The sequence below is a fragment of the Microcaecilia unicolor genome, chromosome 8, assembly GCF_901765095.1.
Source record: "Microcaecilia unicolor chromosome 8, aMicUni1.1, whole genome shotgun sequence".
Taxonomy (NCBI): domain Eukaryota; kingdom Metazoa; phylum Chordata; class Amphibia; order Gymnophiona; family Siphonopidae; genus Microcaecilia; species Microcaecilia unicolor.
In genome coordinates, this window is record NC_044038.1 from 28,515,363 (window position 1) to 28,538,033 (window position 22,671).

General features: G+C 46.4%; 2 protein-coding genes across 2 annotated transcripts in view; both read left to right on the top strand.

Annotated features, from left to right (window-relative positions):
• ERI2 (ERI1 exoribonuclease family member 2) overlaps nt 1-10,423 on the top strand; it is a 29,884-nt gene extending 19,461 nt beyond the window's left edge. The window contains 3 exon segments of the mRNA XM_030212802.1: nt 8,190-8,278; nt 8,496-9,633; nt 9,636-10,423. Coding sequence (XP_030068662.1) covers nt 8,190-8,278; nt 8,496-9,633; nt 9,636-9,898 — 1,490 coding nt within the window. The 3' untranslated portion in view covers nt 9,899-10,423.
• Nucleotides 10,424-17,054: 6,631 nt separating this feature from the next.
• On the top strand, nt 17,055-22,153 carry LOC115475722. Its single transcript, XM_030211659.1, has 3 exons — nt 17,055-17,192; nt 17,443-18,207; nt 21,090-22,153. The coding sequence occupies exons 2-3, from the start codon at nt 17,469-17,471 to the stop codon at nt 21,767-21,769; spliced, it is 1,419 nt and encodes a 472-aa protein (XP_030067519.1). The 5' UTR covers nt 17,055-17,192; nt 17,443-17,468; the 3' UTR covers nt 21,770-22,153.
• The last annotated feature ends 518 nt before the right edge of the window (nt 22,154-22,671 follow it).

The window sequence follows — 22,671 nt, forward strand, 5'->3', positions numbered from 1 at the left end:
TGGTACCATAAGTCCTCGCTCACCAGTCCCCAGTGATTTCCTTATCTACAAATAGTCATTGCAGTGACAGTCTTTGACTGGGTGCCATGCACCAAGGCTCCTTCTGGAACCCAGCAGTCATAGGTCCTGCATTTGGCCACTAGGTTTCAGCTTTAAGAATGGCCACAACTTCTCTCCCTTGGGGTTGTTTTCACAGTTTCATCAGTTCCAGCTTCCAGGCCGGCCCAAGAGACTACTGGAATTTAAGTAAAAGATAGTAACACAGTAAGGGGGTAGTTCTCTATAGGTCATCTAAAATTAGGTGCTAGGATGAAGCTCGCTAAGCCTAAGGGTGAATCCTATCGGCAGTTTCCTCAGCAACCCTCCAGACCGGTCAAGACGCTTGGGTTATGCATGCCTACCAGCAGAGGGAGACTGAGAAAACTAACTTCAAACTGAGTACATATAACCTGTGCTAGCCCTCTATCTCCAGTATTTTCTCAGTCTCAGCAGAGGGTAGACATGCAGCTGTGCAGCTTGTCCGGTCTGGCAGGATTTAGGTCCATTTTGTGAGACTAGTTTATTTTCAGTTGTTTCTAAGGAGAAGTTGGTGAAAGATCAGTTGATCCCTGTGCCTGGAACTCTGTGGTGTGCAAGGGGTTGGTAGGTCCGGTGGGGCCTACCATTGTCCCCTCTGGGGTGTCACACCCGGGTGGCCGGGTCCCTCCCCCGACTGGCTCTCCCGTTTTGGGCAGCTTTGTGCCTCGGCTGCAGTGTTAATCCTGCAGCCTTGAGTGCCATTCAGATTATAGCAGCAGGGCTCAAATAAAGTTAAAAAAAAAAAAAAAAAAAAAACACCTCGTGTGGAGAGCTGCAGCAGCTGCACTCCGGGGTTTCCGGAGTTGTTCAGCCGGTCTGGGAGAGCTGGGCCAGTGATTCAGCGCCGGTGAGTGTTATTTCTTGATTTTTACTTCGCCGGTAGTAATCAGCTGTTTAAGAGGCGCGAGTATGTCGGGGAAGTTTCTTCGTTGCCGGCTGTGCGCGCGTCGGGGTGTTGAAGCGGCTGGCGGTCCCTGCCGCTTTTGTGGAGAGCCCAAGGCCTCATCTCCCGCGCCTCCGGTGTTAGCAGCGGAGATTCCTTCTGCGGGAGCGCAGGAGGGTGGTGCGGCTCAGTTTGGCGCTTCAACGGCGGTCCCGATTTTGGCGGGAACCGCCGCCATCTTGGATTCGGGTCTTTTGGGTGCTGAGACGGTCGTGGGACCGCAGCCTTTCCCGATTTCGAGTCCCGCTGGGGGGGAAGCCTCGGGCAGCATGGGGTTCCCTCCAGAGTTTGTTTGGAGTTTGTTTCAGGCTTGGAAGGCGGGCCCATCGGGTGCGGAGTCCCTTAGTCCAAGGTTGGGGGGGGCTACCGCTAAAAGACCGCGAGTGGAGTGCTCTGAAGATGTAGAGGTCTTTTCTCCTCCAGACTCGGAGGGTGATTTTAGCCCCCTGGAAGAGGAAGAGGGGTCGGTGGCAGGGCAGGATGGGGACCTGTCTTTGCCGGGGGAGGACCCCTCGGTGGTTAGAATTTTTCACAGGGATGAATTGTCGGAACTCATTGAGCAGGTGTCTGCCACTTTAAGGTTTGATTCTGCGGCAGCTCTCATTGGGGATGGGAAGCAGGTGGATCCTTTGGTTAAGGGGATCAGGCGGGTCTCTCGCTCCTTTCCTATGAATGCGGACTTGAGAGATATGATCTCGCAGGAGTGGCAGTCGCCGGAGGCTCAGTGTAAGGTAGCTCGGGCTATGGCCAAGCTCTATCCCCTTCCTCAGGAGGACAGAGAGTCTCTCAGGCCTCCGACGGTGGATGCCGTGGTTACGGCAGTGACTAAGGCTACTGCTATTCCAGTGGATGGGGGGGCCGCGTTGCGGGACCCTCAGGATAGGAAATTGGAGACCTTCCTAAAGCGGAGTTTTGATCTGTCTGCCTTGGCGCTGCAAGCGTCTGTTTGTGGAGGTCTGGTGGCGCGGGCTTGTTTTCGTTGGGCGGAGAGGCTCCTGGATGGCCCGCAGGCTGATAGGGCTGCTCTGGTTCAAGATCTGGCCAAGTTGGAGATGGGGTCGTCGTTCTTGGCGGATGCACTGTACGATTTGTTGAGGGCATCGGCTAAGAACATGACTTTTGCCGTGGCGGCTCGGCGGGCCCTGTGGTTGCGGGGCTGGGTGGCTGATGCCGCTTCCAAGACTAAACTTTGTTCCCTCCCCTTTAGAGGCTCTTTGCTTTTCGGGGAGGAATTGGATAAATTGGTGAAGGGTCTTGGTGATGCTAAGGCGCCGCGGCTTCCTGAGCTTCGTCCCAAGGTGTCTAAGGGGGCAGCAGGACGGGGGCGTTTTCAGGAGGCTCGGCGGTATCGACCCGGTAGGTCTTCTGGGGGGACTAGGGGTCGGTTTTTCCAGAGAACCCAGTCCTTTCGAGGTGGCCGTCGCGGGGGGCGAGGCTCCTCTTCGGGAGCGTCCGGTACGTCCCGTGTATCTCAATGATGGTTTGGGGACCCAGCCTCTGGTTCGCGTGGGGGCTCGCTTACGCTTGTTTTACCAGAGGTGGGTCCATATCACGTCAGACCAGTGGGTACTGCAGATAGTGCGAGACGGGTACGCCCTAGAATTCGACAGTCCCCTCTCCGACTTCTTTCTCGTGTCTCCCTGTCATTCAAGAGGCAAGGCGAGAGCAATAAGGGACACTCTGTCGCGTCTCATCGGTTTAGGGGCGGTGGTACCGGTCCCCAGGTTAGAAAGAGGTACGGGCTGTTACTCCATTTATTTCGTGGTGCCCAAGAAGGAAGAAGGTGCCTTCCGGCCCATTTTAGACCTCAAAAAGGTCAATGCGGCCCTAAAGGTTCCCTCCTTTCGGATGGAGACTTTGCGCTCAGTGATTGTAGCGGTGCAAGAAGGAGAGTTTCTGACGTCTCTGGACCTGACAGAGGCTTACTTACACATTCCCATCCTAGAGGCGCACCAGCGTTTTCTTCGCTTTGTGGTCTTAGGGAGGCATTTTCAGTTTTGTGCACTACCTTTCGGTCTGGCGACTGCGCCTCGCACCTTCTCCAAGGTGATGGTTGTGGTGGCGGCGGCGCTGCGCTTGCAGGGCATTTTGGTGCATCCATATCTGGACGACTGGTTGATTCGGGCCAAATCAAGGTCAGAGAGCGAGGAGGCCACCGGCCGTGTGGTGACCTTCTTGCAGTCGCTCGGTTGGGTGGTCAATCTGGCAAAGTGTCACCTGGTGCCTTCCCAGTCTCTGGAGTATCTGGGAGTTCGCTTCGACACGAAGAAGGGCCGGGTGTTTTTGACAGCTCCTCGCATCTCCAAGCTGCAGGGACAGATCAGGCGGCTCCGAGCACAGAGAGCGCCTTCGGCTCGGGCGTATCTTCAGGTGTTGGGTCTGATGGCAGCAACAATAGAGGTGGTTCCTTGGGCCAGGGCCCATATGAGAGAGTTACAGAGAGCCTTGTTGTCTCGTTGGTCCCCTCAGTCTCAGGACCTGGAGGAGAGGTTCCCTCTGTCGGGGGTTGCCCTTCGCAGCCTTCGCTGGTGGCTACACTCTCCGAATCTGGTGAAAGGAATGCCGCTGGACTCTCCCACTTGGACGGTTCTGACCACGGATGCGAGTCTCTCGGGCTGGGGAGCGCATTGCCTGGGGCAGGTAGCTCAAGGACTTTGGACGGTGGAGGAAGCATCGTGGTCCATCAATCGCCTGGAGACTCGAGCAATTCGGTTGGCTCTTCGGTCCTTTCACAGCCTGATAGAAGGCAAGGCAGTCAGGGTTCTTTCCGACAATGCCACGGCCGTCGCTTATGTAAATCGGCAGGGGGGAACGAAGAGCCAAGCGTTAGCTGTGGAGGCGGCGGAGTTAATGTTGTGGGCAGAAGCTCATCTGCAGAGCATCTCGGCGGGCCACGTGGCAGGGGTGGACAACGTGAGCGCGGATTTCCTAAGCAGACACACGTTAGACCCCGGAGAGTGGTCCCTCCATCCCTCAGTGTTCAATCGACTGGTGTTGGCATGGGGGCGGCCGGTGCTGGATCTCATGGCATCGGCCGACAACGCTCAGGCCCCTCGCTTCTTCAGTCGTCGAAGAGATCCTCGGGCCGAGGGCATCGACGCGTTAGTGCTCCCGTGGCCGACTCAGCAGTTGCTTTATGTATTTCCGCCATGGCCGCTGGTGGGCCGCGTGGTGCAGCGGATCGGGCACCATGCAGGTCTAGTGGTTCTGATTGCGCCCAATTGGCCTCGACGTCCGTGGTACGGAGACCTGGTTCGGTTATTGGTGCAGGATCCCATTCCGTTGGGCTCCAGGGTGAGATTGGTTCAGGGGCCGATCGAGATGGCCGACCCTGCTCCATTCTCGCTTACGGCCTGGCTCTTGAGAGGCTCAGATTAAGGAAGAAAGGTTTTTCAGCCAGGGTAATTGATACCATGCTGCGTTCTCGTAAGAGGTCTACTTCTTTGGCTTATGTGCGGGTGTGGCGCATTTTTGAGAACTGGTGTCAAGAGCGGCAGTATGTTCCTCTACGGGTTTCCATCGCGGAAGTTTTGGAGTTCCTGCAGGACGGTCTGGACAGGGGGCTCTCGCTCTCTTCCCTGAAAGTGCAGGTTTCAGCGTTGTCTTGTTTCCGTGGAAAGATTCAGGGGATTTCCTTGGCGGCTTCGCCGGACGTGGGGCGGTTCTTGAAAGCTGTCAAGTTGCTTCGTCCACCTCGTCGGCCGACGGTTCCGCCTTGGGATTTGAATTTGGTGTTGGAGGCTCTGGTGGGTCCTCCGTTTGAACCGTTGGCGTCCATCTCGTGTAAAGATCTTACGTTAAAGACAGTGTTTCTGGTGGCCATTGCTTCGGCGCGTAGAATTTCGGAGCTACAGGCTTTGTCTTGTAGAGAGCCTTTTCTCTCCTTGGCTAAGGAGAAAGTGACTTTGCGGACAGTTCCTTCGTTTGTTCCTAAGGTGGTATCCTCCTTTCATGTTAATCAGGTGATTTCGTTACCAGTGTTGGGGGATAGGTCGGGTGATCTCTCTCAACGCCGTTTGGCTAAGTTAGATGTTCGACGCATTTTTGCGGTCGTATTTGAGCAGAACGCAGGACTTCCGAGCGTCGGATCGTTTGTTCATTTTGTATGGAGGTCCCAGAAAGGGGGAAGCGGCTTCCAAGGCCACTTTGGCTAGATGGTTAAAGGAGACTATTGCCTCGGCGTATTTGTTGAAACGTCGGGCAGTTCCCTCGGTACTGAAGGCACACTCTACTCGGGGGGTAGCCGCCTCTTGGGCGGAAAGTAGTTTTATTCCCCCTCAGGACATTTGTAAGGCGGCGGTGTGGTCGTCCATTCATTCTTTTGTAAAGCATTATAGAATTGATGTGCAGGCAAAAGAGGATGCTCGGTTTGGAGCGGCTGTGTTGTCTTCTGCTTTTCGTGGGTCCCACCCTTAATGTGTCTACTGCTTTGGTACTTCCCAAGCGTCTTGACCGGTCTGGAGGGTTGCTGAGGAAGGTGAAATTAGGCCTTACCTGCTAATTTTCTTTCCTCTAGACCCTCCAGACCGGTCAAGAGCCCACCCTGGTTCGTATCAGAAGTAATTCAGCAAAAGTAATTTTCAGCCGGGTCAGTTATCAGAAGTATTTTGAGCCGTGTTCTGCTATGTCTGTTCATTTGATATTCAGTATGGTCGGAGACATTTTCTTTGACTCTAATGTTCTGCAGAGTGGGACGCCTGAGCGTTTCATCTGTTTAAGCACACTGTTGGTGTTTACCTATTAGTTTTCCAGGTACAGGGGTTTTATTAGTTTCGGAGTTACTGTTACAGGGATGTGTTTCTCTGCTTTGCTAACTGTATACTGGAGATAGAGGGCTAGCACAGGTTATATGTACTCAGTTTGAAGTTAGTTTTCTCAGTCTCCCTCTGCTGGTAGGCATGCATAACCCAAGCGTCTTGACCGGTCTGGAGGGTCTAGAGGAAAGAAAATTAGCAGGTAAGGCCTAATTTCACCTTTGTGTGCAAGTTTTACTTTGGAATTCTAGTTTAAATCCACAGTTACATGTGAGCATCTGCGCTAGCTCAGTGGCTGGTGTAAATGATTGGGCCTAACTGCTAGTATTCTATAACCTGTGCACATGAGTGCCGGACACGCCTCTCCCAGGGCCACACCCCCTTGCATGCTATGGATTTTGCATGCACATTTTGTAGAATATTGACTAACTAGCCTTTGAGCCCGTAAAAACGGGCTATTATAGGAAGGGGGGGGTTGAAGGGCCCGCCCCCGCCGCCAAGTTTGCCGCTGCCCCCCCCCCCCCCCCGAGCCGTCACCACCCACCTTCCACCCGGCCGGGCCCTCGCTCCGCTATTGAAACAGCGAGGGTCCGGGAACGCAGCACTGAGCTCTGCTGAGCTGCCGACGTCAGCCTTCCTTCTTCTTCTCTGCCTGTCCCGCCCTCGTGTGACGTAACGTCGTCGAGGGCCGGACAGAGGCAAAGAAGAAGAAGGAAGGGCGATGTCGGCAGCTCAGCAGAGCTCAGTGCTGCGTTCCCGGACCCTCGCTGTTTCAATAGTGGAGCGAGGGCCCCGACCGGGTAGAAGGTGGGTGGCGGCGGCGACTCGGGTAGGGGGAGCGTTAGACGGCGGTGTCCCTCCCTCAGAAATGCGCAGTACAGACCCTCTGTGTTCCGCCCCCCGTCATCACGTATTGACGCGGGGGCGGGGCAGAGAAGGTCTGTACTGCGCATTTGCGAGTGACTATGGTCACTCGCCGTTTATATGTTTGATGGCAGTTATGCAAATGAAACTGTTGATTAACTGCTAATTATAGCCAGTTGCTCATTTCCATCAATTAACAGCTCATTATGAAATTATGGGTACAACTGCCACTATTCTATAACTTGTGGCACAAATTAGGGGGCATAAATGTCTGAAGATAATGACCATTTGGTTCATCTAGTTTGCCAAATTGCCCTATCTCTGCTATTAACTCTACAAGTTTTACTTTGGTCTAGTGGTTTCTTCAGGGGCAGGAAAGAACCCCCCCCCTCTTTCCTGCCTAGTGCTGCTGCTGGTTTAAAATAGCTGCTGAGACTTCCTGGCAGCCATTTTGAGGTTGCTCTTGCTTATGCTGCTGCAAATCTCAAAATGGCTACTGGGACCTCCCACTGCAATCTTGTGAGTCTGCTGCGAGGCTGCAATGGGAGGTGCCGGCAGCAGCACCGGGCAGGAAAAAGTGATCATTCCTGATATCAAAGAGGCCACTAGACCACCAGTGTTTGTTAAGGTAGGCCCAGGCAGGGGGAGTTTTGGTTTCAGCTGAAAATGCACTGGGATTTTTGGCCAATACCCAAACCTGGATTTCGGGCCAGTTTTAGTGCCAAAACCAAAATTTGGTCAGCCTCTAGTTTTTAGGATATCCACAATGAATATGCATGAGATTAATTTGCATGCACTAGAGACTCAGTATATGCAAACTGCATATTCATTGTGGATATCCTAAAAACCCAGCTGGCTGTGAGGTCTCCAGGATAGGTTCAGGAAACCCTGCATTAGTGTTTCCCAACTCCTGATCATCCCGTTACCCTCCTGTGTACACACTGAATATGCTTAAATTCTGTCGTGGTTTTGCATATGCTACTTCTGCTGGTAGCTACCATGTACCACCCTCTCTGTATACAGGTTTTTCACTTGAGCCAGCTTCCTTCCCTCCAGGTTTATATCCTGGTCCCTTCATTTTTATTTATGGGCCATCTTTTTGTATTTTACTGAAGCAAGCTAAATATCTCTGCCAGTGAGCACGCAGCTACCCTTAAGCCTCTAGGATTCATATTCCAGGTGCGTAAACACTTTAGTAGAAGATAGAAGCAGTTCAGGGAAAAGTTTAAGCAGCCTCATACAGTATTCTGGATTTCACTGGTGGCCCGCTCGAGGGCAGAAATCCTGTCTTCCTTGGGTGATCTGTGCCCATGTGCACCTTGTTAGCATGTACTTTTAGTGAAATTGCTTTTTAGCTTGCAGGTATAGTGGATTTTATAGCTTGTGTAATATTAACCGTGACTGTACTGCGGCGTTCTGCAGCAAAGCTCATTCATAGAAATGGGAGACCTTTTTACTGCTTGCTCTAATCAGCCTCACTTTGTTTACCTTTAGTTTGTAAAACAGTGTCAAGTAATACTGTCAAACTGTTCTCTTTATTTGATTTTAAGGTTTGGATGATTCTCGTAATACTGCCCGTCTTGCATGGAGGATGATCTGTGATGGATGTGTGATGCAAATCACCAAATCCTTGGATAAGGTTAGTGGTTTATTCGCATGTCCCTTTTTCCCTTCTGCCAGTGCTGGAATGTAGACAAATCCCAAGAGCCCATTAGTGCACAAGGAAGTATACACATTTTGAATTTGTTTTCCTTATACTGCTTTCCAGAAATGGACTAGATTCTTTGCTATACTGTCTTACTGCACTTATAGTAACCTTCTTAAACAGTTCTCAGATTTCTTTATGGACTTCTCAGGTGCGCCCAAAGATGAATTTAGCTGCAAGAGCTTCAAATGTGGTTCTGGCTCAAAGTAATCCGTCTCGAGGTAATGATACTGCTAATTGCTTATCTAAAGAGACCAGAGGTGATAGCGGCCATGAAGGCATGAAGGACAATAATATTTCTAAAACTATTTGTAATTCTTCTGGAAAAGAAATTTATCAAGGATCTAATTCTAAAAGTCCATGTATCCAGCCTAATGGCAAAGCAACCAGTAATGACATAGTGACTGCCAAGCAAAATCAAGGCCAAAGCTTATTGGCTCCGCAGACTTTAATGAATGGGCTTTCTACCCCTCTGGGTTATAAACAGCCACATGTTGCAAACTGTAACTCGGCACAGCTTATAAAAAATGGTGTGACGCTTGGACAGTTTACATCAACTCCAAAAAACTCCTCTGCTCTTCTCAGTCCTAGCTTAGTCTTGGTATCTACCACTGTTTCTTCAGGCAATGACATGACCGATTTGGACAAAAGTTCTGGCTCTGATTCTTTCTCTCTGTTGGCTGATTGGGAAGATGTTGCTATAATGCCAGAATCTCAACCTGAGCTAAAAAAGAAATCTGTACAACTAGAAGAGAAGTCAACATTGCACACACTGGCAGAAAAGGTTGCAGAACCACCAGTCATGTTAAAAGAACTTACTGCAATCGATTACAACAGTTCTGAGTATTCAAATAAATCTACCTTAAATCCAGAAGCTTCCAAACTGAAGTTTATTGCATACAGAAGCCCCGATACCACTATTTATAATGTCAGAAATGTAAAGCAGACCTTGAGTAGTTCTACTTTCAAGTTACCCAGTGCTATTCCAAGTATTTCTAGGAGGACCACTAACTTGTCAGGTACTGTACAAGCTGCAAAACATTCCACGCCTTTACCAGATTTTCCCAAGAGAAAACTTTCCACAACACGACTTTATTCACCACTGAAAAAGCAGCCTTTTACTATATACAAAGATGAGATGTCCTCCTCCAGTGTTTCTTTGCCAATGACGAATTCCCGTTCCACTTCTGTTCCTCCTACAGTCCTCAACTGCACAGTCAACCAAAATCAGCCTTTTAAGATGAGAGAAAATTGGAAAATGACTCCACCGTTCTGTAACTGTAGTCGAAGGGCCAAAGATTACTTGTTTCTAATCCTGGTCCAAACCAAGGCAGAGCCTTCTACAGTTGCCCTGTGGGAAAACGCGATGAAGGAAATCGGAAGGGATGTGGCTATTTTAAATGGGAGCAATCTCTTCTGAGGGCAAAATCCTCAAGCTCAGCTTCCTTTCTTTCCAAATCTGGGATGAGTTCAGAGTCTTCAAAAACAAATTCTGTGTTGTCCGGCTCTCATCAGAAGAAACACCTGGGTCTCAGGCCCTCTATGAGAACCTAACAAAATCTTCAGATGTCTTCTATAGTTCTCTACTTTGAAACTACATGCAATTATGTAAACTTTGTCTTCTGTGACTTGACTGGCCATGAAACAGACTCCATGAAGTTCACCCATACCATTTCTTGCCTAACTATTTGAAACTTGAAAATACTGTCTGAAAATAATGAAATTCTGAAACTCATGAAGTACAGTGTAAAAATTAGAAGCCTATTGAACTTTTTTTGGATTCGGGACCAAAACTAGTCTGAAATCCATTTTCAGCCAAAAATGCCTTTGTATTTTTGGTGAAAACCCTTGGCTTTGTCCCTTGGCTTCGCCAACCTTCTTCCCACTCCCAGACCTATCTTATAAGCCATAGTTGTATAGTTGGGGCAGGAGCAATCCCTGGTCACTTCTGCCCATGCCAGCTTCTCTTCCAAAATGGCTTCTGCAACCTCTAGCAGAGTGGGCATGGGCAGGAGTGACTGGGGTTTGCTTTTGTCCTGACTACACCAGTAGACCACCAGGGCTTGTAGGGTAGATCTGATGGGGAGGGGGGGGGGGGCAGGTGTGTGGGTGGGGAAGGATGCACCTGGAGGGGTCCAGGAAGGGGCAGAGTACAAATTAGGGGCTATCATGCTCATTTTTGGTTTTCCAGTGGCAGAAAAAGCTGTTTAAATTGGCCTGTAGCAAAAATGAATGTACAAAAGCATCAAGGATTTTAATTATTTATTCTCTGTGTTTTGTTATGTTCTTTATACTAATACTTTTAACATCATGAAATTTACAATTATAATATCTGGATACCTACTGCTTCAATGCACGTTGTAGGTGTGTTATATTTTAAAAATGGGCTCCTCTGTACAAGACTTTCAACCTCTTTGTGTGTATGCAGTGGTTCACAAACCTGGTCCTGGAGGTACCCCAGTCAGTCAGCTTTTCAGGATATCTACAGTAAATATTCATGAGTGAGTTTTGCATGCAGTATAGGCAGTGCATGCAAATCTCTTCATGAATATTCATTGTGGATATCCTAAAAACCTGACTGACTGGGGTGTCTCCAGGACCAGGTTTGGGAACCACTGGTATATGGCCTTTTGTTTTAAACCATCATTTGTGCTTGTATTGGGGGTATCAATCACAGTACTCTTCAACAGAATGAGTTTTAATCAAGTGTAACCTCTCCTTTTTAAAATTGTACTACTATGAATTAAAAGCCAACTGGTAAATAAATTTATTTTTATGAAATAGAACTCTGTCAATATCTCTTCATTCAGGGGCAGCCCAAGGCAATCTGCTGCCTGAGGCGAAGGATGAGATGGCGCCCCCACCGCCCCCAGCTCCTCAAAGCTACAATCAGGGAGTAAGGGGGGGTGGGAGTCACAGAAAACAAGCAATTAAGTTTATTATGAAATCATGAAAATACATATATGAGTCATAGTATATGCACATAAAGCCAAAGACCCCGATGCATCGAACCAAAGACAAAAGAAAAATGTCCAGTCCATTGTACCAGGGTTGAGCCCTCTGCTGTTCTTGGGTGCCACAGCCTAGCGGGGGGAAGGGTGTCTTTTATTTAGGAGAAGATATTCAGGAGCTCTTTTCCAGCTGGAAAAGATAACTGCTTCACATTCCTATATATCAACAGAATCCCTCATCTCTTTTATACAAAACAAAAAGGCTATCACTTAGTAAAAAATTAATAATAACAATAGATTTCAAACTAGAAACAAATGTGTAGGCATAAAATGAAATAGAAAGCAAACAGACAAAAAAAAAACCCAGAGTGGATGCAGCAGAACCTGAAAGAAGGAGAAACGGAGATGCATTTGCCTCCAGGCCAGAGCCCGTGTGCCCCCCACCCCACCCAACCATTGTGAATGAATACAAAACCTGAACAAAATTCAAACTCAATACATTTAGCAAACAAGTTATACAACAGTAATAACAATGCTATTGTAAACCAGTGAAGTTTAAAGTTTGTTTTTTTAATTTTTAAAAAAGTGCTTGCAATGATTGCAATGAGTGTGGTGCTGAAGGGGTTAAGTTTGAACCCAAGCTGCAGCTAGGTGCTGGGGTGTCATGGCAAGTTGTGGAGTTTGTGCAGAGTGAGTCACCAGATAGGGAAAAAAAAACCCCCAAAGTTTTAAGATTATTCTAAATTTAATCTGTGCTTGCAGTGAATGATATGTTGAGTGAGAGAGAGGTACTTAAGTGTTGTGTTCCTCTCTCTCACTCGAGGAGGATTTAAATTTTTATTCAGCTTATTTGTTTATTTGCATTTTGCTCACACCTTTTTCAGTAGTAGCTCAAGGTGAGTTACATTCAGGATATTTCTCTGTCCCAGGAGGGCTCACAATCTAAGTTTGTACCTGAGGAAATGGAGGGTTAAGTGACTTGCCCTAGATCACAAGGAGCAGTAGTGGGATTTGAACTGGCCATCCCTGGATTTCAAGACCAGTGCTCTAACCACAAGGCCACTCCTCCTGAAGGTTGGAACTCTGTGATCAGTGTTGCCAGGTGGGCGGTTTTACCGCCCAATTGGGCGGTTTTCCGCGACCCGCCGCGGTTGCGGTTTTTTGGGCTTCTTTTTTGTCTTTTGGGCGGTTTTTTGGCGGGTTTTTCGGCCGCGGGGGGCGGGGTTAGTGACGTTCTGGGCGGGGCCGATGACGGGAGGCGGGGCCGATGACGGCGGGGTTGGGGGTGTCAGGGGCGGGGTTTGAGTTTGGGCGGGTTTTGGGCTGGATTTAGGCTGGTTTGGGTGGGAAAAAAATTTTCCACCTGGCAACCCTGTCTGTGATGTCAGAGAACTGTAATGTGTAGAGAGACAGAAAGGGTGGTTGAGAAGGCTCATCAGAGGTAAGAGTAGGATGTTACTGTCTGAGTGGGGTCTTGGAGAATTTGCCTCAGAAGTAATTAAAATTGTGAAAGTTACTGAAAGGGGTGATTAAATCCTGCTGTAACTACAGAGGCTAGTAGGAGTGGATTTTAAAACCTGTGTAAAGTGATACAGCTTTGACAGCTTTAATAGCTGATAAAAACAAAAGCTAATTTTTGGTTACAGTTGAACCATTTAAGCTGAAGTCCTGAACTGGACAAGGACCGCTCTCTAGTGAATTGTGGTAGTAAGTAGGGACTTTAGCTCCCCTGAAGAGAGAATTTACACCACCACCTCTTATGAGAGAGAGTACCTAAAGTCCTGAAAATTGAAGAATTTACAAGTTTGAGGAGGGAACTATGTTAATGGTTTCAAACCCTTTAAAACAAGTTGACTTTGATGGAAATAAGGGAGAAGTTATAATTTAACAGGGAAAAGAAACTCATAAAGAGAAATATTCTCAGTTGGAAAGTTTGGTATAGTGACATAACTGGAAGTAATAGAACTCTACTGGTCACAAGGAGGCTGGTTGGTGCTGGTAAAAAAACTTGCAACAGGCATAGAAGCTGTTCAAAAACACCATCCTAGTGATACAGGACAAATATATTCCGCGCATTAGAAAAAGAGGAAAAAAGACCAAACATCAGCCAGCGTGGCTAAACAGTAAGGTAAAGGAAGCCATTAGAGCCAAAAAACAATCCTTCAGAAAATGGAGAACAGAACCAACTGAAAATAATAAGATAAAACATAAGGAATGCCGAGCCAAATGCAAAGCGGAGATAAGGAGGGCGAAAAAGGACTTTGAAAAAAAGTTGGCGTTAGAAGCGAAAACACATAGTAACAATTTTTTTAGATATGTCAAAAGCAGGAAGCCGGCCAAAGAATGGGTTGGGCCGCTGGACGACGGTGGTGTTAAAGGGGCGATCGGGGAAGACAAAGCCGTAGCGGAGAAGTTAAATGAATTCTTTGCTTCGGTCTTCACCGAGGAGGATTTGGGAGGGACACCGGTGCCGGAAAGGGTATTTGAAGCGGGTGAGTCAGAGAAACTAAACAAATTCTCTGTAAACTTGGAGGATGTAATGGGTCAATTCTGCAAACTGAAGAGTAGTAAATCACCAGGACCGGATGGTATTCATCCAAGAGTATTAATAGAACTGAAAAATGAACTTGTAGAGCTACTGTTAGTAATATGCAATCTATCCCTAAAATCAGGTGAGGTACTGGAAGACTGGAGGGTGGCCAATGTAATGCCGATTTTTAAAAAAGGTTCCAGAGGAGATCCGGGAAATTATAGACCGGTGAGTCTGACGTCGGTGCCAGGCAAAATGGTAGAGGCTATTATTAAGAATAAAATAACAGCACATACAAAAACATGGGCTCATGAGACAAAATCAGCACGGATTTAGTGAAGGGAGGTCTTGCCTCACCAATCTACTGCATTTTTTGAGGGGGTGAACAAACATGTGGACAATGGGGAGCCACTTGTAGCTACTTGGGTGAATATGAACCACTTTCTAGGGGAAACATCTCCCACTTGTCCGCTGTGATAACAGAACTTCTGTTTATCATAGATAGTGATCTCACTGCAGTCGTAAGGGGACGTTACACTATGATATAAACAGCAAGAACTATACTTATTACTCCTGGGGGTATTCGGTGCAAAATGAAAATTTCTGCATAAAACATTTTGGGAAATTCTTAGGCTCATTTTCAAAGCATTTAGCCTTCCAAAGTTCCATAGAAACCTATGGAACTTTGGAAGGCTAAGTGCTTTGAAAATATGCCTGTCTGTGTGCAATATTTAAAAATTGTATTTATTTATTTATTTATTTGTTGCATTGTATCCCACATTTTCCCACCTATTTGCAGGCTCAATGTGGCTTACATAGTACCATAATGGCGTTCACCAGTTCCGTATGAACAAATAGAATGTGTTATTATGGTAGAATAGGGTTATGAATGGTAGGTATAGAGGGAATTTAAGGAGGAAGCGGGAAGTTGGAATATGTCTATAACGATCTTTGGTTTTGTTGTGTTGCGGGTAATCAGTCTTTTATGTTGGGTCAGTGGGATTCTGCATTATTTGTAATTTTGTTTTTGCAGAATTTCCCCCATCATAAGGCCTGACCACTCCCCAAGCTTCTTCATTCCCTCACGTAGCTTGAACCCCTTCCCTTTTCCCAGCGTCCTAGTTCTTTCTCTCCTCTTAGCCCCCAATGCCTACCTTTATTCCTTCTCTTTGTCCCCCACCTTGCCATGTCTTTCTCCCAGTTATTTCTTCCCGAGACATATCTTCCGCACCCTGGTACAGTCAATGGTAATAAGTCACCTGGACTACTGTAATGCACTATACGCCGGCTGCAAAGAACAAACTATCAAAAAACTACAAACAGCTCAGAACACAGCAGCCAGACTCATATTTGGGAAAAATAAATATGAAAGTGCTAAACCATTAAGAAAGAAACTCCATTGGCTCCCACTCAAAGAACGTGTCGAGTTCAAGATTTGCATGATAGTACACAAAATTATACACGCAGACGCCCCAATCTACATGCTAAACCTTGTGGACCTGCCTCCCAGAAACACGGTAAGATCCTCCTGCAAATATCTCAACCTGCACTTCCCCAGTTGCAAAGGACTGAAATACAAACTGACACACGCCACCACCTTTTCCTACTTGAGCCCGTAGCTGTGGAATGATCTTCCTACAGACCTGAAAGCTATTGTCGACGTAACTAACTTCTGCAAATCTCTGAAAACTCATCTCTTCCAAAAGGCATCCAAGGAAAATACATAGCCTACAAACCACTTCAACAGCTCACACAATGACCACACCTCACCTCTAACTGACCTAACTCTTCCCTGTCTATCCTCAATTACCCAATCTTTAAACAGCAATAATTGTACTCGGCATCAAGAAACGTATATGCTTATCTTCTCTTAACAACATTCAAACTATAAGAAATGTACCTGTTAACACGAAATGATTATGTCATAACCACACTCTGTAAGGCACTTTGAGCCTGCAAATAGGTGGGATACAAATGCAATAAATAAATGTATACTTACACAACCTCTTGCACAGTAGGTTAGGTGTCTGATTTTTTTTTTAACACATTGAGGGCCCTGTTTACTAAGGCACGCTAGCGCTTTTAGCATGTGCCAAATGCTAGAAACACCCATAGGAATATATGGGTGTCTTTAGTGTGCGCCAAAATCGCTAGCACGCTTTTAGCACAGCTTAGTAAACAGGGCCCTGAAAAAGTCAGCACTAACATTTTAAAAACAAATTGTTCCCAAATTGATTGCCTATGTTGTACATCATGTAATAAAGTCCACAAAAGCAAAATACACATCTTACTGCTCTTTCTGCAGAACTTTTGATTTCTTCTTCTGGATTTTGATCATATAATGAAGGCAGAGCACTATCTCTTCTTCCATAGCCTATTTAAGTACCTGGCTAGCAAATTTTGCATTACCTGAAGTGATTTGGAAAGTGCACCCGTAACTGTTTTGTCTGTCTGTATTATTTAGATTGTAAGCTCTTCTGAGCAGGGACTGTCTCTTTGTATCAGCTGTTCAGCGCTATACAAATGCTAATAATAATATTCAGTTTTGATTTCAGATATTTATATCTACACATGGGAACCTTTCAAATAAAAAAAGCTGTCATTTCAAGTAAAAAAAAAAAAAAAAAAAATCTTTTGTCCTTCACCTTTTAAGGCACTGGCAATCCAGCTGGGACATCTATTGACCTTTTACAACCACACATAAGCACTCCATTATTTCTACTATTCTTACAATTGCTTTCGATAGCGTTGCGTTTGCTATTGTTTTGGGTGTACTTGTGACTCCGCCTACTGCCAGCAAGGCACGCCTACTGGCTTCAACCCATATGAGCTAGTTAGCCTCCTACCCAAGGAGGTTTAATAGAAAGAAGACCATGTGACGTGAGCACGTTGAAACCAAGTAGGTTAATCTCTGTTTCCAGTCTCCAGCGCAGCCGTCATCCGGAACACTCAAAATCAAGCAAATCTATGAGCTGCTGAATCCTCGTCGTCGTTCTTTATTGTTGCCTGCTAGATTCTAACCGGCCACATGCAGCCGGTTACATATGGCCGCTTAGAGGGCGGTGCTATGTGTGTGGCCGGTTAGAAGGAAATGCTACGCCAAGGAGGATGCAGCAGTAGCTCATAGGTTTGCTGGTTTGAGTGTACTGGATGACGGCTGCGCAGGGGAGTGGAAACAGTGATTAACCTAATTGGTTTCCACAACGAGGTTGGCCGCGAGCGACCCCGGAGCTTTTCCCTCTGCCGCAACTTCCTACTTCCGGTAGGGCTGAACGCGGCAGAGGGAAAGCTCCGGGTTAAGGGTCGATCGCAGCCAACGGGTAGGAGTTGCAGCCGCTACCGGCGATCTCAAAAGACACGTTTGAAGGTACGACCGGAGTTGGGGGGAAGGGGGAGGAAGTGAATGAGGAAGAGATGCCGGAATGTGGAAGGGGAGGGAAGGGGATGCGTGCTGAACCAGCGACAGTTGGAGGAGAGAGGGAGAGATACCAGACCGCAGGAGGGGGAGGGGAGGGGAGGGGAGGGGTGATCTCGGGTCCTGCGTGTGAAGAGGGGTGCTGGGTATGTGAAGGTAGCCAAATGCGTGTGACTTGCAATCTCTGTGATGTTTTTGATAGTTGATGCTCCCACAACCAACGATCCAATGGCTGATGGACCAACGGCTTTTGAATTGACAGCTGACGCGCCTACTGCTGATGACCTGAGAGGTGATGCTCCCATGGATGACACACCCATGACCGATGAACTGACAGGCGATGCGCCCATGGCCAATACACCCACGGCTGAGGAACTGACAAACGATGTTCCCACGGCCAATACACCCACGGCCGAGGAACTGACAAACGATGTTCCCACGGCCCAAATATCTACGGCAGAAGAATCGACAACCAGTGTGCCGAAGACAGTCAAACCCACGGCTGAATCGACTGCCCACGATGCGACGGCCAACACTTCCATGGCTGACAAACACGTGGTCAGTGAACCCATGGCTGATGAATCCACACCTGACGGAATGACTGTCAGTTCTCCCGTGGCTGGTTCTCCCACTACCAGTAGTGACATGAGCCAGGATACTCTGGGTAAACGCCAAGCGCCCAGAGAAGCAGTTCTGCTTCCGGATGTCTCAACGAAGCAGAGGAGGCAGCAGGAGCCAGCTAAGCAAGAGACTGATGATGACCTGGAAGACCTCATGAAGGAGCTCCGGCAGAAGATTGCAGAAAAAGGATCTGAGTGGATACGTGACAGATGCCAGCTGAAAAAGAAAAAAGAGCCTCATCCAAGTAGCAAGAGAGGCTCTACAGCAGGATCCAGCGACATCGAAGAGCCCCAAAGCGAGCCTGCCTCGGAAGGAGTGCCATCTGTAATCTTATCTGTGGATTCTGGTGAGTCTAGCCCCACTGAGGGTACTTCAGTCGCTTTCCCTATCTGATTTTTCTCTCCCTCTGATAGTAAGGGGTAGAAACCTTTGTTCTAGAAACTGCCTTTGAAGCCTTTATGCAGAAACAGGTTATAAAGTGCAGGTTGCATATAGATATGTTTCCCTTCTCAGCTTGAATAAAATGTTGTGCCTGTAGGTGGATGCATGAAATTGTATATAAGTTGGCAGTGTGACTATAGCTGAATAAACGGGTGGGAAATCTGTGTGTAAATAGGAAGAATTCATGCATGCTACTGAGTAGCAGGGGTGCTTTATTTTGTGCACAAATAAGTGGGTTGGTTGAGGGGACAGAATGTGACTTGGTGTGGTATGACTGCTTATGTAAGATGAATGGGGTATGTGAATGGATTAGGACTGTAAATAAATGAGCCATCTGTACATGAGTGGGAGTTTAGAGGGAGAGAACCAGTGAATGAATAAGAGGTTTGTTTTGGAGGGTGGGGTATTTGGGGCAGGGGTTGTTTTGGGGAGTAAAGATGCTGTGAAGTTGCACTTCTCTGTACCTTTCCAGCAGTACATCAAAACTGCACCTTTCAAGCAGTACATCAAAAGTGTTTATCTCAATAAAGCAATGAACCGTGAAGGTACAGTAGAAGAGGGAGGTAAAGCGAGGTCACAGCAGGGTAAATCAGCCACACATAGATGATGTCACCACAACATTCAGATCTTCTATCCCAGAGCCTGGAAAAAACTTAGAAAGCTTTCTGGCCACATGCAAGTGTTCCTACCTGTTATATATCTGAAAATGACTTCAACCGTTAAGCAGAATTGGAAGGGATTGTTTGATTTATCCTAGTGTCCAAGGAGAATCCCTATTATAGGTAAGTAACTTTGTTTTCTCCATGGACAAGCAGGATACTTAGCTGCACATAATTGACCCCGAAGCTTAAGGTGCAGGTCGGGTGGTATTCTGAATGTTGATGGGTAATCATTGCAACCCAGATGCAATTGCTGTGGTCAATTGAAGAAAGTGATGTAAATTAACTTCCAGAAGATGCTATAGCTAAGGGAGTAAATTATGCCAAAATGGATTCTGGAAAAACTATCCAAACAATAGCAGTCTGTGAAAGTGTGTGAAAGCAGAATTGCAAAAGTCAGTTATGTTCAAGGAGAGGAAATGGCTGTAGATATGGTCACGGCCTGTACTTAATGCACATTAAAAGCAAAATGCAGTTAAGAAACAGATTCTTTTGTTGACAGGTCAATCTGATTGACCTCATAAAATAGGAATAGTTGTGACTCTTTGCTGCGAGATTGTGTTTGTCTTAGGGACTGGAACAGCTAAGGGTGTGTAACGGGCCTCTCGCCCTCTTCCCTTCACCCTAGCACAATGTGGAAAGTATTATGGGAATATGAAAATGGGTGCTAAAACAGACTGTTGGTATAAAACTGTAAGTAAAGTGTAATGATTTCTTAAAGTAATTAACATATATAATGATTAACCACCAAGATGGCAATGAATAACAGTGCACAGTGCCTTCTAGGATGTGTCCAAGGTTCAGCATCAACAGAGCAATACTGTGTTCTGAAAAGATTTTTAATATGAGTTATATTGAGTTATACCAACCACTGTGAGCAATTGGCAGTAGTGTGTTTTACCTTGTGTTTCTGTGGGAGATGGGGTTCCAGCACCTGCAACACAAACAATGCTGTGTTGAAACACAGTTGTTAATGGAATTGCTCCTTTTAAACTGCCCTGCTCCTTTCCTATTTTCGTCTGGTCACAAACAATGCTGTGTTGAAACACAGTTGTTAATGGAATTGCTCCTTTTAAACTGCCCTGCTCCTTTCCTATTTTCGTCTGGTCACAAACAAAGCAAACACAGGTGTGCATGTGTAACCCTCACACCCATACCCACAGGGATATACAGATACACATAGGCACAGAATACATGCAGATACAAACACCCACACAAATATGTATCCACAGATACATACAGGTGCATGCACATCCGAGTGCATGTACACACTCACACAGATCTGAAATTATTCCATGAGGCATGCATTACACTGTCCTCCCCGTTTCTGATGGTTTGGCTCTTAGTGATTCAGGTATGTATTTCATTGTCTTTGTTGTGAAATCTAGCAACTGAACTTTATATCTTTCTTAGCAGTTGCTATTTATGATGACACCATGTGATTGAACTGTCTAGTTTGCTAATGATTTGCTATATATGTGAGAAGCAAGTTGCAGTAGTCTAAGTGAGAGGTGATAAGAGTGTAGCCGACTTGCAGGATTGTCTTATCGATTGGATTTTCTATATTGCCTTACATGGCAACTGCTGGAGTTTATAGAAAACATTATTTGATTTGATTGCCCAAGTCAATTCATGATAACCTATTGCTGTGTGATACATTTTTTTTCATCTCATTTGAAGGAAATGTAATGTGGTAGAAGAATATTTAACAGCAAGCTAGAGTTATTCACTCATACATCATGGCTTTTAGTGCCCATGAGAGGGTTCTTTATTTTTCAGTTTTGTAAAGTGTTGAAGATAACAACAGTGGATGAACTTTATCTCTCCCCCCCCAAAAAAGGAGAAAAAGATCCTCATGGATATCAAGCGTGAAGCCAAAAAGTGAGGTTCAAAAGAAAGGAAGTCCAAGGACTCAGATAATATATAGAGACCATTTCCTTTCTTGACCTCACTTTTCTTCTTGTCGCTTGATGCACGTGCCCATTTTGTATAGTGGCTGTGACCTTGGCTTTAGCGTTGAGCCTGTCTCAGACTGAGATAAATGTAGTGGTAGTATGTTTATGTTTGATTTGCTCATAGTAACTGTTCAGTTTTACATATTGTGTATTTTCTTTTCATTTCATTCCAGATGCTGCTGGAGCTCCTAAGGTGGTGTGGATATGTGGTGATTCATTTGTATACTGGGCAGCTAGAAGAGCTCGTGCAAGTCCACTGGGTGAACACCTTGGCTTGGCCAAGGAAGGGATACGCCTTCACTGGTTAGGGACTCGTGGGATGGTATGGGATGAGCTAGTGCTTTCTCTTCTACATAGGTGGATTTGCACACCACCTGCAGCCCTGGTAATACACTTGGGGGCCAATGATCTGCTGTCTACTCACCTTATGACTTTGACGCAGAAGATGGAGATGGACCTTATCCATATTTCTGAGCTTTTCCCCAGTGCAAGGATTGGCTGGTCAAATATTATCCCAAGGTTAGTATGGGATGAGGCGATAAATAGACGGGCAACAGAAAAAACTCACAAGAAGGTGAATCAGTGGATCTCAAAATTTGTTCTCGATGGCGGTGGGTTTGTTGTGTCCCATGAGACGATCTCTACAGATTGCTCTGGCTTGTACAGGTTGGATGGTGGTCGCCTCTCCAGTGTGGGGCTAGACATATTTAATGCCAACTTGCGTGAAGCGATAGAAAAGGCTTTACTAAATCCAGACCACAGCCCTAAGGAGAGGGAGACTCCTGCAAATGAAAGTCTGTTGTCCGAGCCATTGGCAAATCCAGAGGGCACACTGAACCTTACGTTGTCTTAAAGTCTGTTTGATTTTCTTCTTTGCATTAATTTCACTAGTGTTCGGCTCAGGTTTGCTCATGATGATGTAGGGCAGAAGCAGCCTGCTCGTGTGCATCTACGACTGGGGTGGGCCTTACACTGACATGGACAGTACAAAATGAACTTGAGGAGAGATTTGGCCATCACCAGCTTCTGTGACTCGAATGAGACATTCTTATCCTTACCTTATGAGGGCAGACCATTTCATGCTTGTCAACAGACAGGAAAGTGACTCTCACCATGGGGCAGTGTTGACAATAATAACTACTGTGCGTGGTGATTGAATATTTTTTGTAAAGCCTGGGTGAACCCTAATTGCTGTTTTGAAAAGGTTTAAACATATTAATGAAAAGCTGTGGCTATGTCATTACTGGTTTAGGACTGAATTCTTGGAAGATGAGAACAAGTGTGAATGAGTTGGGAGGGCTGAAACTGGAAGGGAAGAGGGAGAGACCTGGGACTGAGAGTTCAACTGGGCAGAGTTGTACGATCTCTGGAGACTCCAGAAGGAAGCAGGGCTATGGGTGCAGCCAGCCATTAAGAGGCTTATTTTCAAAGCACATAGGCTTACAGAGTTACACAGGTTACTATGAGGTGTATTTTCAAAGCACTTAGGCTTACAGAGTTCCATAGGTTACTATGGAACTTTGTAATTCTAAGTGTTTTGAAAATGAGCCCCTATGTAACTTTGTAAGTCTCTGTGCTTTGAAAATGAGCACCTAGTGTCCAGAAACCACAGTTGCTTTTCTTCTCTTTTAAAGATTTGTCAGAATCTTCTTATACCTGTGTGAATATCTCTTTTCTCTTAAACAGGCTGACAGATAAAAACAGTAACACTTTTGGGATGAATCTGTGATATCAAATGAGAAAACTGTAGTGGCT